This window comes from Diadema setosum, chromosome 22 (assembly GCF_964275005.1).
Source record: "Diadema setosum chromosome 22, eeDiaSeto1, whole genome shotgun sequence".
NCBI classification, from domain to species: domain Eukaryota; kingdom Metazoa; phylum Echinodermata; class Echinoidea; order Diadematoida; family Diadematidae; genus Diadema; species Diadema setosum.
In genome coordinates this window covers 29,465,417-29,481,671 of record NC_092706.1, presented here as the reverse complement: position 1 = coordinate 29,481,671, position 16,255 = coordinate 29,465,417, and the positions used below count along the sequence as shown (strand labels likewise).

At 35.9% G+C, this 16,255-nt stretch overlaps 1 protein-coding gene across 1 annotated transcript; it reads left to right on the top strand.

Annotated features, from left to right (window-relative positions):
- Nucleotides 1-5,571: 5,571 nt before the first annotated feature.
- Nucleotides 5,572-15,825, top strand: LOC140245286 (cytochrome P450 2U1-like). The gene is made up of 5 exons (XM_072324870.1): nt 5,572-5,648; nt 6,509-6,663; nt 8,830-9,443; nt 14,380-14,707; nt 15,647-15,825. The coding sequence occupies exons 1-5, from the start codon at nt 5,572-5,574 to the stop codon at nt 15,823-15,825; spliced, it is 1,353 nt and encodes a 450-aa protein (XP_072180971.1).
- Nucleotides 15,826-16,255: the final 430 nt, after the last annotated feature.

Below are 16,255 nucleotides of genomic sequence, written 5' to 3'. Positions count from 1 at the left end.
ATAAAGCCAAATAATTCATTTTCCGTAGTGTATGTAATTTCTAAACCCACATAAGACAATCCATTCTCTTACTTTAGTCCGTAAACAACATATTGGCACTCACTCACTCACTCAAAAGGTGCATCATAATTTCTACATACACCTTGCAAAAACGAACAATCTTTTCTTTCATTTAATCCATTTAGATTCAACATCTCTTTTGTATAATTATATAAAAAAACAATGTAAGTTAACATCCGATGTACTCTTATACGTGGCGAACGAAAATGATTACCATTCCTTTCCCTCAAGTAATATATAGACAAACAAACTTAACCAAATTCCAGAACACAGTATTACTGTTCAGTCGCTAATAGCTTGTATACCCTGATAGAAATGTATGTCATTTTTCCTGGTATCAGTGATTTCTCTGTGGTTCACTGAAAAGATGTAGATATTAATAACATGCTCACAGCTGAAATCAATTTAGTTCTGTCAGAATTGGGAAAAATGTTCCTATCGAGTTTTGATCTTTTCTTAAATACATGATACGAGTCCGTTTGAAATGAATCTCAAGATTGTCTGTTGCTGCATTAGGGTCCCCTTACCCGATACGTGAGATGCTGCTGATATATAGCAGTTGAGATTTCGTTGCTCTATTGTTTATCAAATATTGATATGATTATATATATATATATACATTTATATATATGAAGTGTTTGTTTGCAAAAACCGATAAGTCCATATTTGCCAAATGGAGATATTTGCGATTAAAGGTCAAGAAAAATAAAGAGAATAATAAGAAAATTTTTGTTTCTTTTGACCATAACTTCAAAAATATACCTTTATATGTAGTGACCAATATAAAAGGTAGTAATTTGTACTTTATGACAGAGACCGTACTTCAAAATCTTCAAAAATGGACTTGATCGGTTTTTGCGAACAAATTCTCCATATGTATATATATATATATATATATATATATATACTTACATATATATATATATGTATATATATATATATAATATAATATATATATATATATATATATATATATATATATATATATATATATATATTTATACTGTGACATTGGTTTAGTCGGATGACGCAGGAGGACGGAACCAATAGAAACAGGAGGAGGGTTGTAGTGACAATTAATGATGGTATCGACTCTACCTAACAGAGGATGTTTGAAGTATATGAGATTTATGATAAAGGAGAAGAATTGGCAATATTGGTGAGTGTTTTGTCAATGATAATGTTAAGGCTAGTAATTATAATAATTATATACAGGAACATATGTGGGATTAGTGGGAAAATGTATGCCTATAATTATATAGGTTTGATATTTTTGGTACAGGTTGGCAGAGAGGTGTTCTTTTATCAGTGAAAGTAATATTATATGTTTACTCTGTTTGATTATACGTTATCATTTGATCACGATAACAGGGTTATCAGGCTTTTGTTTTTAGTTGTCTCGTCTCTTTACTTGTATTTCTGCTTCTTCCCTTTCCCCTCTTCCACTTCTTTTTTTCATCCCGCACACTTGTAGTTAAGTTTTCACCTTTTTTTTTTCTTTCCTCCTGTGAGGTGCCCACGTTGTACAAGCATAGTCTTTTGAGTGGGTACCTCCACTTTTTTTCGCAGAATGTATGAATATGTCTGTATGAAAAATGCCTAATTTTGTAATGATTATTGACAAATGTTATTCTTTGCTATCTATGTATCATTCCTTCAAACGCATGTCGAATCTATATTTTTTTGTACATTCTGTTGAAAGAAGTGAAAATAAAACCTTTGAATTGAATTGAATTGAATTGAATCATTTGATCACGATAACAGGGTTTTGGGTTTGTTTTTTTGAATCGGCATTAATTCATTTGTATTAACTTGAAAAGAAATCTATTGTTTTGTTAAATTTTAACACATTCGAAGTGATTTGGTAAATTTCATTTATATCATGTGGAATCAAAAATAAATGTTGCTGAAAAAAGTACGTGTGTATGTGTGAGTGTTCTGATACTGACTGGACTGACAGGAAAACAGATATACATTCTGTTCTCTAAGTTTCATTTTATTTCATTTACCAAGTTTCCATGCAAATCATATGGTGTTGTGTTTACAACATCCATCCATGACAATGTAAAGTGACACATAAATTATTAGTTATTAGTTCATTCTATACAAATAGCATTTAGAAAGCACAAAATCAATTGAAATAATTCTCAAGGGTACATTCATGACGGATAAATAAAATCGTGTGTGGAGGGAACCTACATTGAAGCAGATGCTTGTGGGAAGATTTACGCTTTCATCTATGCTATGGATTTATGCTTTAATTTGATAAATTTCATTGAAGGGAAGACTTTTCCGTCTGAGTGCTATAACATTCATGAAAAAAAAATGAAGAAGGAGGAGAAGAAGAAGAAGAAAAGGAAGTAGAGGAAGAAGAAAAAGGAGAAGCAGAAAAAATAAGGTCAAAGAAAAAAGTCCCTGTAATGGGCGCACTATACAGTCTCGCGCTGTCATTTTACACAATGTAACCGAGCACATTGAGTTTTAATAGATAGACAGAGATGTAATGTCTGATCATTATGCTTGATTTCAAAATGTATGAAAAAGTTTACAATGGCCGTCAGGGAAACTCTCGACTTTCCGAGAGGAAGGCTAACCTTGCTATTATTTGAAAACTAATGTGTCTTCTTTCCTGAATAGCACGAAGCCAACATGGCAGCGCATTTTCTTGCTTCGAGTATAGACGAGAAATTTAATTTTCTTTCATATATTATGTGCGTATAAAAATGAGCCTCCATGTTGACTACTTTATAGAATTTCTTTTCCAATTATATGTCAGAGATGGAAAAGACATCACAATTCACTTTGCACAGTCTCGCTCAGCATGGGAATCCTTGGCGATTACGTAAAGCCACGCTCTGTCTCGACTTTCCGTGATAACGGCCTCTTCCGGGAAATCGAGAGTTTCCCTGACTGATAGAGATTCACTAAACAGACATGACAGAGGCAGGATTCACGGGATACCTATTCAGTATAGAGCAACCCGAGAACCTCGTAGGGTGAGATTCGCTATTCCGAAGGTTCGTTAATCTGAAAATGAAATAGGTTTCGTTATTCTGAAGGTGCTTAAATCTGAAAATAAAATAAGTTTCGTTATTCCGAAGGTGCGTTAATCTGAAAACAATAATTTCCTATATAGCGTACCTAAGATGTTCGTTAATCCGAAAAATGAAATAAGGTTCGTTTACCGGATAATGAAAACAAGTTGCATACTAACGAGTCTTCGGAATTACAAACCTTATTTCGGTTTCCGATCAGCGAACCGTTGGAATGACGAATCTTTCATCATTTTCCTATAAACGAACCTTCGGAATAACAGACCTTTATCTCATTTTCGGATTAACGAACCTTCCGAATACCGGACCGTAAACCATTTCGTAACACCCTTTAAAAGAGACCCACAATGCAATACTTGTATTGACTTTTCACACCAACATTTTTGGACACCCTCTTATCAAAATCGTGCACATGTGTGTGTACGTGCGCATGCGTGTGCGTGTTTGTGTGTGTGTGTATGTTGATCATTATGGGTAAACTTCAATTGCCGTGTACCTTGTGAGCCACAGTCACTCTGTTTGAGTCCTATATAAGTGGCTGAACAATGCTATTTGTCAAGGTACCATACGGCGACCCTGACATTACCCCTATCATCCACTGATGTGAACAAATCAACCGCAGCAAAATCATAGCTGATGAATCTTCTCACAGTATGTAATACCACTGGTGTACTGGGGGCTTGAAAGTACGTCTCTGCCAGTAGATTTGTGCATCATTTGCTATTAAAGTCAGAAGTGTTGAAAGGTAGCCGCAGTTTAGCAGGTGGCAGCTAGTCCTTGGAGAACAATCGGTAAGTATTTCGGCTATTTTTCTTATTTTTCCTTTGGCAACAAGCCTGTATTTGCCGTGTTTATTTGTTGACAATTCCAAATTGGCTTTATATACGTATAAATCTAACATTGTATTCCAGCTATTTATTATCTTCTATTTGTTTTCCTCCTCTAACTCTTCGCCTTAATGTCATACTTGTATTAAAATGAATATTATCAAATTTACCACCGTCACGCTGTAAACTGTTCGAATGTGTATACTACCACCTGATTTAAAGCACTGCAAAAAGCTATATCACACACATGCTCTATCTACAGGGAAATAGCATCCCACGGTTAAGGTACCATAGTTTTTCTCGCTTTTTAGCTCACCTAATGTTCAAGTTAGCTATTGCTATGATTTATCGTTCGGCGGCCGTCGTGCGTCTCGCGTCGTCCGTTTTACATTTTCAGGTTTTTCCTTAAACCCCTATGAAGGATTTTTACCAAACTTGGCAGGTACAATTTCTTGGGTGATAGGATCTCAATTGTTCATATGGGCACCATGCCCCTCCCCCTACCTGCAAAGCTTTCCAAAAAAAAAATCTTTGAACATCTTCTTATTCTTAGGAAGTATACACCAGTGACTAAGTTAGTATGTTCATGGGGGATCCGGGGTGGGCTCTGGGAAGGAGAGGGGGCTCCGAGTAATTACGGCCCAATTTTCACATTTTTATCGTCTCCCAACGCATGGTCAAAGTTTCACAAAGCAGGGCAGGTATAAGGGGAACGTGGTGGTGTAAAACGGACAACATTTAACCTTGTCTCCTCATATCTTTATATATAGTAAAAAGAAAAATGATCGGAGGGTTTTTGTTTTAGTCTTTAGCGTGTTTTGTTGTTGTTGTTGTTGTTGTTGTTTGTTTGTTTGTTTGTTTTTTTTTGGGGGGGGGAGGGTTTGTTTGGTTGAACTACAAGTCCCCTACTTTAGAATCCTTTAGTTTTCAATAGATTGTATAAAGTTAGACATTTCATTTGCAATGAATAGGCAGGGAGGTATTATATATATATATATATATATATATATATATATATATATATATAGACTGTGAGAAGGGGTATAACTAATATATATATATATATATATATATATATATATATGATACTTTGATCTTAAGAATATCGTAAACAGAAGTCGTTTTAAAGTACAAGTAAATATAACGTATCACTGTCATGACTGTACAGACATTGTTCATATTCAATAGCACGCAATCATAAGTTGATCTGTCGTATAATTGGTGATGATAGCTGCATGAAGGTATTAGAATGCCCGCTAGACTAAACTGACAGATCATGCACTGACCGCCTTGTGTATCCAGAGCATTGTCAGTTAACACCATTCTGAATAGTTTGGGACAATGGTTTGTAGAGTTGCTAGTTTCAAACAAATGAAAGGGTTCAGCTTTCAGCAGGCTTATCTTATTCTTCATTTGATTTTCTTTTTCTCTAGCAGACCCATTTCACGTTTCATATTTTTTCAATCACTACTTTGAATATTTTCAACAGCATGAATTTCATATCGTTTCACTGCCCAGCATGGATTTGGTTGTATTAATAAAGAAAAGAAAAGGTCCTATAAAACCATACGACATTATCTCTGCCCCTGCAGAAATCCAGGTCAGCACACAGCACATCTTCGTCAACGGAAATGGCGCTTCCCGATATCTTATCATCTTTCAAGGAGAACGCCCTCCTGGCAGCGGCTGCTGCTCTAGCAATCACGTGGTACATACGAACATTCTGGGTCCATGTTACCGACAAACTCCCGCCAGGGCCCTGCAGAAAGCCGTCCCCTTTCCACTTCATCAGCCGACTTTTCTCATTTCAAAATTTCCTGCAGCGGATCACGAGCATTAATAAAAAGTTAGTGTTAACGCTTCCTGATAGCTATCTTTTTTTTTTTTACCCCAAACCTTTACATACATGTGCCATTATATACGGTTCCTTCTAATCCTAAAACCAACTATTTTACATTGCATTTCCTGCAATGTGAATTCATAAAAGAAATGGTAATTATATGAAATAGCTTGAGAATATTAACATACTCTATTTAGAATTCAAAACAAAACCGTTGTTTCATAAACACACATGTACGCACACAACGAACACTAATTATCATATGAATACACAAACCTGTACTTGAATAATTTTTAAATGTTTAGGAACGAGCAGACATACAGTGCTGTAGAAGATGGATATACAAAAACATTATTGCTTTAAGCAGCCATGAGCGAAACCATGGCGACTGTGTCTTTGGTCACAGCATGAGACAAATAAAACTCGTGTCCAAATGAAAAAAAGAAGAAGAAGTAATTGAATTAGCGTAAAAGTTGGCATAGATGATGTTCTTTTTTTTTCTATGAAGCATTATATTGAATGCGAATAGAGCTCGATCCTATAAGGTTTAATATGTCTATGGCAAGCCAAATGTCCCATAAATCGAAAAACTCGATTTATCGACCTATAAACTTAGTTTATCGCCGAAAGCAAAGATTATTAAATTTGCCGATTAACCGAGTTTTTTTGACATGCGGGACACTTGACTGACCATAATGTGGCTGCTTCAAATCAATCCAATTTACAAGGTACGGAGACATCGCTTTCCTGCATGAAGGAGGTCAGAGACTCGTGTTTATCTCAAGCCCATCTCTAGTCGACGAAGTACTGGTCAAGCAAGCAAACCTGACTTCCGGTCGACCAAAGCTTCCGATCTTCAAAAACATCATGGACCATACCAAAGGTACTATAGGAGATAACTCAATCGCTCTATCTGTGCATACGTGGCTATCAATCAATCTTTTACTATATTCTGCAATTATTTCATTTGACACATCATCTATCCATGGGTCTTAAGGCAGGCATGGGACGGTTTTTACATTTCATTTCAATTGGCTATTAATTTTGTAAAGAAAGGAATTTTACAGGTGAAATGCAACTAGCTATCACTCTCAAGAAATATTTTGTTTCCACTCAACGGGTTTTACATACAGGAATGTTTTTATAAGTAGTACAATCATCTATGAATCTGTGAATAAATGTACATTTCTCTTATCCGTTAACTGTTCACATTAAATTTCAGCTAATGTACGTTTATCTATACTCTTGGTATATCGATATAACGTCAGAGTTTGCCTTTACAGAAATGCATTTCACACCAGTAATATTACATAATATATTATACGCAATAGTATAGGAAGGGGCTGCTTATGACGGAGGGATAGCATGGATAGGGTGGAGAAGGGATATTTCTATATTGCAGAAAATGTACAGACTTGTAATAGCGTAGGAATGTACAATCAAACCTGTCTTAGGGGTCTCCTCTCTGTGACGGCCATCTGTCTATAACAACTTCTCTTTTCATATCCCTTGGATGACCGCCATAAATATGTTTAACTGTATTTAAAACAGACCTGTTGCGACTGCAGTCAGTCATAATTAGGTGACCCGTGTGAGATAACTATCCCTTCTGTTTCTGCGGGAATTCTTTATCTCTTTGGGTGTCTATTGTTTTGTTCTTTCTTTCTGTGCAAACTTTGCGTAACGATTCTCTCATTATTTTGATAATTTGTGGCTGATACTTTGCACTGCCTAAATGCCATTGGATGTCGGAACCAAATCTAAAATTTGGATGAAATGAAAACTAAGGCTATGGAGGGAAATTTGTTTTCAATTATAATTTACCGCGTATGGACGGAACCTGTAGATTATATCGTGCGCAGGGTAGGCTACTGGGCTGGAATCCTGATGCGTCTAAAGCATCACACACTACATAGATACTATACCCACAAAAATACATGTTCTATCGACACACAAACACAAAAAGCAGGCACGAAAGTTGAAAACGTCGACGTGAATCTGACATTCATTTAAAATAGGCAAAGCATTTGATGACAATAAATACAAAATACCTTTTTGATTCACAAAGTGCATGCTTGATGCGTGGAATGACTGCAGCATTACTCAGTACACAAATATTACACACACAAATTAATCTTACCGGAAAACAAGCACAAAACCCAGACCAGAGTATAGAGCGTCGACGTAGACTAGATATTAATTGATATTTGAATATTTGAAAGGTAGGCAAGGCACTTCAAAATGGCAATAAAAGCGAAGTCTCACTCATCACTCATTTATGCAATCAACACAGATGGTTCTAGGAACACGCAGGAACAAACTTCAGACATGAAGCAGAGAACATTTGCGTACATCTCATTTTGCTTAATTGATACTTGAATCTTTACATGGTAGGTAAGGCATTTGATGGCTATAAATGCAAAATGCATAAATTAAACTTATCTCCACTAATATTTTTCTTCCATTTTTGATGAGTTCAATGTTTTAATCATCACTTACTTAAATCAATAGATACAACCGCACAAACAAAACCCAGACATGAAAATAGAAAGCTTCGAAGTTCATCTGATATTAATGAATAATATTTGAAATATTACGTGGTATACACATTATGCGAGGCATTTCATGGCGACAATTACGTTCATCGATCAATAGCCGCTGTCACACTGACAAAATTTCTCGAAGTTTATATCCAAAAACACTTCGCGAAATTTGCTCGTTCATTCACAAATTCAAAATTCACAAATTCAACATTTCCACAGCGCCATGATATCTTTTCAGGTATGATGAGCGCTATGGGAGAGTCTATCATTATCATTATTATTATCATCATTAATATTATTATCATTATTATTATCATTATTATTATTATCATTATTGTTATCATTATAATTACTATTATTATTATTATTATTATTATTATTATTATTATTATTATTATTATCATCATTATTATCATTGCCACCATTATATAGGGTAATTGCCCTAGACCCATGTTATTCTTTGCATGGACCAATAATGAATATATAATCTTCTTCCTCTGTCGTAGGTGGCGTAGTTTTCAGCGAGGGCGACGTCTGGTCTGACACTCGCCGCTTTGTTCTGACGGCTCTGCGTCACTTCGGGATGGGAAAACAGGTAATTGCCAATGAAACCAAGATAGAGGCGACGCTGCTCGTCCAAGAGTTTGCTGCAAAAGATCGTCTTTCCTTTAACCCCGCAAGGTTAGTTAACCGTGCTGTCTGCAATGTCATCGCCCGAATAACTGTTGGGCGTAGATTCGAGGATTCCGACGATAAAGTAGGAAACGTCATCTCCAGCATCAACACCATATTCGGAAGTGACATTGTATTGATCCCCGATGCTCCACTCTTCTTACTGAAGAAAGAGCGCTGTGCCCTTACGCACATCCGAGATTTCCTCAACGCAGAGATTAAACAACATGAAGAGACATTCGATGAAAATGAGTTGCGAGATTTGGTCGATATGTTTCTTGCCGAGGAGAAAAGACGAACAACGGACAGCAAGAAGCAGACCCTTCCCAGTAAGAAGCACATTTGGATGCCGTTTTTTGACGTTTTTGTCGCCGGCACCGACACAACATCGATGTCGATAACATGGGCAATTCTTTTCTTGGCTGGTTTACCGAGCTGTCAAGAAAAGGTTAGTACTGATTGTCAAAGGAAATTAAATAATAATGTGCAAATTGTCTTTCACCGATTGGATGTCAGTTTGAACATGATGAGACACATTTCACAAAGAGAATAAGACACACACACACACACACACACACACTATTGAGAGAGAAAAAAAATTGAGATTTTTTTTTTTTTTTTTGGGGGGGGGGGGGGAAGAAAAGAACTGAGTTTCCGGGTGCACATCGCAAGTTTGACACCCACGAATCATAAAATCCACGAGTTATATAGCCCATGAGTTCGACAATAAGCAAACAAGGCCCACGTACGATATCGACACAGTAAACCCTGTGTTGTAATGTTAAACAGCTCGTGGGCTGTTTTTGTCTATGGGCCTTACCTGCCTGGTGTCGTACTCATGGGCTGTATGACTCATGGACCTTTTTTTTTTTTAATGTTGAATTCGTGGGTTGTATGACTCGTGGGTGGGATGACACAGACTTTCCGAGGGTAAGTTCTTCCTGAGATTCTTCAGGGAGGGAAAGGTGAATTGATACTTGACCGAACCACAAGCACTACCCCTGACAGCCACCTCCCCCTCAAAAAAAAAAAAGCAAAATAAAAACATTACCTCTGCCTTATGATTGTGGGCTGCTGCTCAACACTTTGCCTGCCGGTGTTAGCATATACCAGTTCCAAAGACGACTTAAGCCAAGGGACTTGTACTCTACCGCTCATGAAATCACTTCTCGGAATGCCACTTGACTGTTTTTGTCAGGCTCAACATTATCAGTTAGTAAGAAGCAAATTCACATTCTTGTGTAAACGCTATACGTTTACACACAAACTTTCTACACTTTTACACTATGCACCATTTCGCATTTGTTTCCCCACTTGGCAAGTGCTCAGTGAGCGGAATATCTATGATCGTACTGTACATAATAATTCAATGTGTATTTCTGAGGCCTTTGCCCTTGTTAAACATCGGTGTATGATGATGGTCTCCTTCATTTTTTATTTCACTTATAGAGTTGCTTAATTTTTCAAACAGCAGGTATGTGAAATCTTTTTTTTCTTAATAAGTAAATAACACCTGCTCGTATATATTTTGTAATATTAAGAAAAATGTTGCTGTACATATTTAAGTCAATTATTCACCGATTTGCATTTGGGCAAGTCCAAGATATCGCGCACCTTACGTATGGGACATTCAGAGATTTCAAACCTCTGAAAAGTAATGAAGGAGCACTTGGATTTTATTGTTTATCATCAGGAGGACTGGTATCCCTGAGAAGAATATTGTGTTTAAGTTTGATGCCATTTGACCTTGGGTTAATGGTTTTATTAAGAAAAATATGCCAACTTACGTATGGGACCAGAGAAAAACTGGATTTTTCAAAATAAAGTTTGAACTGAAAATTCTCTGAAAGTACCTTACTGATCAAGTTCTGTTTGGAAGTGAAGAAAGGTACAATACTGAAGTATCTTTCAGCAAAGTTTCACTGCAAAAGAATAAAGCATATTTTCATGAAGTTGGTTTAATTAACGAAAGTACACCTTACGTATGGGACATGGCTCAACTTACGTATGGGACATTTGTCTTTAGTGCACAAATGCATTCATGGGAATGACTTTAAATTTCCCCATAGTGTCATATTCAGTTCCACAAATCATGCTACAACATGTAACAAATGAAATAGACTTCTAAGTGGGTACTTTCCCGGTTCAGGTACCTAGCAAAAGCTAAAATAAATCAAATAAAAGTAATTACCAATTTACAATTAAATGTCTTAGTTTGGATTCCGTCATGCATTAACACTGTCCTCATGATGTCTACACATACAGATATAGTATACTGACACTCTATTTCTAGCCCATTTGTAATTACTCTAGTCAATATTTTTTCATCAAATGAAAAAAAAAAAATGAGCGAATTCTAGCTTGTGACCTTGATATAGCATACATGTACATGTACAATAACTAATTTGTAGTCTTGATAATTTCAACTTTAGAATCAAATGTCATGTACAATGTAATTTGCAAATACAGTTTGAAGTGGGTACTTTCAGTAGCTCTAGGCTTACCTTGCAAGTTGTCTAAGTTTTTATAAAGCTTTATAATTGTTTGAAATGCAGCACAAAACACAACAACAACAAGAGTACTTCATTTTGCTCTGTAATCATCATGTTTTGCCACGTGAATTTTAGCTGAACTGCAAAATCAATCAAATTTTAATGAAAGTTTTAGATTTTAAGGAGATAGAAGAATGTATGTACCAATGCTGTTTTTTTTTTTTTTTTCAAATGCTTGGCTTCATGTCTATGAAACCAAAGACGACAAAATTTGTGTTACTTTGTACATACATACATGCTTGTGTAGTGATACAGGAAAGATTATCATTTGCACATTCAAATCTAGATTTGAAACACTTAAGTAACTCACTGATCTGCAAATTACAATTTTGAATAAATTCTAATAACCTCATTTGATCATACACTACCAGATTGCAATGTATGTTGATAATTGTGTAGATGTGGGGTACAAAGTAAGTATGAGTTGATGAAGGTGTCTCAGAGCACATCTGTCTCTTCAAACACAAAATAGAAAAGAATATTGAATTCCCTATTTGTTTGTGTAATTTGTGTTTTTAGCACTCCAACCACAGAACCAGTATTGATATTGTGGTTTATAGCAAATGTAAACTATAGTCTTCATTTTACAGGATTTTCAGAAATCATGTTCATGACCTTGATAAGTCATGACATATTCTGAGGGTGAGCAGTTGAAATATTAACAATCATATCAAAATAAAAAGTATTCTCATAGGGTTTTTCCTTTGCTATCAACTCTAGTAATGACAAAGTTACCTGCTCACACCTTAAGTGATTTTTCTTTTCAGTAAGACCTATAATGTTGTCATTGATGCGCGCCATAAGCACAATTGTTTTGATTTCGCTTTTGAGGCTGTACAACCTGTGGTACATGCTGAACAGTGTACTGCACCTAAGATGACACTCAGAGAATCCCATTCTTGGACAAAGTCATTTTGTAGAGAGGTAAAGTTGAAAATGATAACTGAATTAAGAAAATGTCCAATATCAAAATGTTAACGGGGAATGTTAATTTAAGACCAGCTGCACAGCCTGTAATGAAAGCAAGAAAATACAAGTATAAATGAATATTCTTTATTTTCCTTTCTTAATCATAGAATGACTCAATAATGCTGTTCTTACACTCTCCCTGAGGTCAACTGAGTAGGAGAGGCAGATATATAGACATATCCTTCAGAGTAGGTGCAAAGATAACCATTAACCAAACAAATGTAAGGACATATAGCATCCATGTCAAAAGGCGGTTTTCCCATTCACTTTGCATGTAATGTCCCATACGTAAGGCATTTGTCCCATACGTAAGCAAACTTTAATTAGTTATAAGATGAAGGACTAATTAAATTTCCTCATTTAGTTTTGCTAATCTGGAGTTGAAATGAATAAATTAGAACTTCCTAAAGTATGATTGGTCAATGTTACAAATCTTCAGAAAAAACTTAAAAAAACATACTCAAATCCTTACGTATGGGACACTATGTTCTGGGAAAGTGCATAATTTGCATAATTAATGTGCTGACCTTGTCTTACCAATTGCAGATTATACTAACTCATACAGGGGTCATGTCCATAAAGGAACTAGGTCAAGGACAAATTCAACTGATTTTAGATGAATATTTATAATTTGTCCCATACGTAAGGTTTGTTTTTGATTTATGCAAATCAAGGCCATATTTCTTGCATAAATTTGCATAATTCAATATTTTCTTTGCTGGAAATATATGATTTAACTCTTTGGCTACAACATGATATCAATAACTTTTTGATAAAATCAAGATGAATTTTGAGCATCTGAGGGGACATTATCTTGGACTTGCCCATTTATTTCCACTGTTCAAATGTTACTCAATAACTTTGTTAATCTGGCCTTCTGTTATATTTTCAATGAAAAGGAATGCAGATAAAGAATCCATTTAAATCAGATCAGGGGCCCGGCCGTTGCATAAAAGTTACAATTACGGTAACTTCACCATCCAATGGTAGCAATACTCATGGTAACAATACTCAACAATACCATGGTAACAATACTCAACAGCCGATCAAAATCAAGAATTCCATGGAAGTTACCATTGGATGGCAAAGTTACCATAATTGTAACTTTTATGCAACGGGCCCCCGTTTATCAAATCAAATAAGAAAAAAAAAATGACGCAACAGCGCAACAGCATGCAGCCATTACTGCCAACATTCCATTTTTGACTGAAGAAAATTCATAACCTCTGTTTTATTGTTTAATTATTCATCCAAGAAAGATTGAAATTACTCAGACTTTTAAAAAAAGGAAGAATAAAAAATGCACTAATCTATCTCTGGCGGCATAAATGATTCCTGGCATATATCAATCTTTGGTTTAATTTTTTCTTATCATATTTCTGAAATCATTTGAAAGCAGGGAGAATATTAAGCAGAGGGAAAGGTTTAGGCGTGAATGTTCTTCAGTTTTGTCTCCTTCTACGAATGAAATTGGTAAGATCCGACATGTTTATTGAACTACAGATCAGCAATTGCGATCTTACAAATTTCAATTGTATAGGGAGATAAAAATAAAGAAAATTCACAATTATGACAATCAAGTACTAGTAGGTTGAGACAAACCAAGTCTTAAAATTAAGTTTTTCCGATCATCCATCGTTATCATTGCAGCCAAATAAACACGATCTGACTGATATCTAACACTGGCATGTAACATAGTCTGTTGTCTTTATTGATATAAATGCTGTCGTCGAGTGATTGATTTTGCTACATATATTCTGATTGCTCCTTTCAGTGTAGGCCTATAATGCAATCGTTTAAGCGAACATCGTATAAACACTGTATTTAGTTTGATGTTAATCTAACACCTTTCAACATTCACAGATCTTGCTCGAAATTCAGAAGATAGAAGATTCTGAGGGAATAGTAATTGGTACTAATCTTCAAAAGATGCCGTACACTCTCGCTTTTACCACCGAGGTTCTTCGCTTTCGTCCGGTCCTGCCGCTTGGGTTGCCTCACGTAACCACAGAAGATGTCAGTGTACGGGACTACGTCATCCCTCGGGGAGCTACAATCATGGCGAACATTCTCGCCATACACAGTGACCCCAAAATCTGGGGTGACCCGGAAGTGTTCCGACCTGAGAGGTTTCTAAATGCCGACGGCACTGAGTTCGTGAAGAACAAAGCATATATGCCTTTTGGGGCGGGTAAGCATGACATATTCTGGAGCGACAAGATAATAATCAAAATGTATAACTCGCTAGACAAAAGGCAAAAGAGAAGAGAACAGAATACAAAGTATTAACCTGCAGAACAGTTCTTAGACAGTAATTGACAGAATTGACATAAACAAACACTTAAAATGAAATGATATTACTAATTTCTGATAATGTTGTTTTTGCAGAATTGCATGAAGCTTTCTCTGAATTTACATCTTTGTGATAGAAACTTATGTGAGAGGTAACGACTGAACGGTCTGTCAATCTTTCAACAAGATGTGTACAACATTTAACGTTCAATTTGTCTGTTTTGTCAAACTCAATTGTAAGATCATGAAGAGGAAACGAGAAGAATGGTGCAAGATTTCTTTTCGAAGTGGTCTGAAGATAAGAAATTTGAAGAACATCCCAAATTCAACTGACCCCTCAAGTTGCTGCCCGCATCATAGCGTCAGTATTTCACAAACCTACCCTCCTCTCCATACAGAGAATTCAACATATTTTCTCTTTTCAAGCATAATGAAAGAGCACTTACCCCTTTCAAAAAGCAAGGGGAATAATGTTACTTTCAGAATGTGTCATTAATAAGTCGAGGGAATGTTTACTTTTCATTTGAAAGAAATGAAATGTTTATCTTTTTTGTATACACTTTCTTTACGTTTTTTTTTTTTTTTTTTCATCGTTGTCCTGCAGTTTTGTCGCGAACTGTCGTAGACTTCTCATGCAGGACTGGTGGCACCAAAACTTTATAAATCTTTGTTAGTTACTTTTGAATGGATTGTCAAACTTTCCTCAGACTTCACCGGTGTGTTCTACTAATATTGATGCAGTCATCCACTCCTCATGCATAAAGGCCTATTTGGTATAGATCATAATTTGTTATTATTATTTTTTGCGTAATCTTATTGTGGACTTTTCTCATTGAAGGCCGTCGAGTGTGTGTAGGCGAACAACTGGCCAGGATGGAGTTCTTCATCTTCGTGGTGACCCTAGTGAAACACTTGTCCTTCTGTATTCCCGACGGAATCGAACCGAACTACGATTACGGACATCGCGTCTCGACTCTTTTGCCGAAACCGTACGAAATCATTGCAAAACCTCGCTAAGTCCTCGTCTGTTAAACACGCAATTTGGAGACATGAACGCTTGTACATAAATGTTTGCACCAAGGGCTATCAAGCCATGTTTACAGATGAACAAAAAACAAACAAACAAACAAAACAAACCTATTTTCAAAGTTTGTTTTTTCCCCGCAGGGATATTTACTATTCTATTTCACACCTACGTATACAATATTCATCGAAGCACATAATACATCGTAATGCTTCTAGGAAAACACTTCGATAAACAGGCAATGGATTGTCGTGACTCAGAACTTCATAACGTTACATATAACGTTACATATAAGAAAACAGGTGTCAAAACAGACACAATTTTTCTGTAACACATAGCTTTTGATTATTTCTTGCAAAAAAGAAAGAAATCCATTATTATGATATTCCTTGAATGCCATCTTTACATGAATAAAAACGAGGC

Excerpts from the sequence above, each read along its gene's own strand:
- LOC140245286 (XM_072324870.1), top strand. The coding sequence starts at position 5,572 with ATGGCGCTTCCCGATATCTTATCATCTTTCAAGGAGAACGCCCTCCTG. Across the intron at positions 6,664-8,829 it reads CATCATGGACCATACCAAAG|GTGGCGTAGTTTTCAGCGAG; the intron begins GTACTATAGGAG and ends CCTCTGTCGTAG. Across the intron at positions 14,708-15,646 it reads ATATATGCCTTTTGGGGCGG|GCCGTCGAGTGTGTGTAGGC; the intron begins GTAAGCATGACA and ends TTCTCATTGAAG.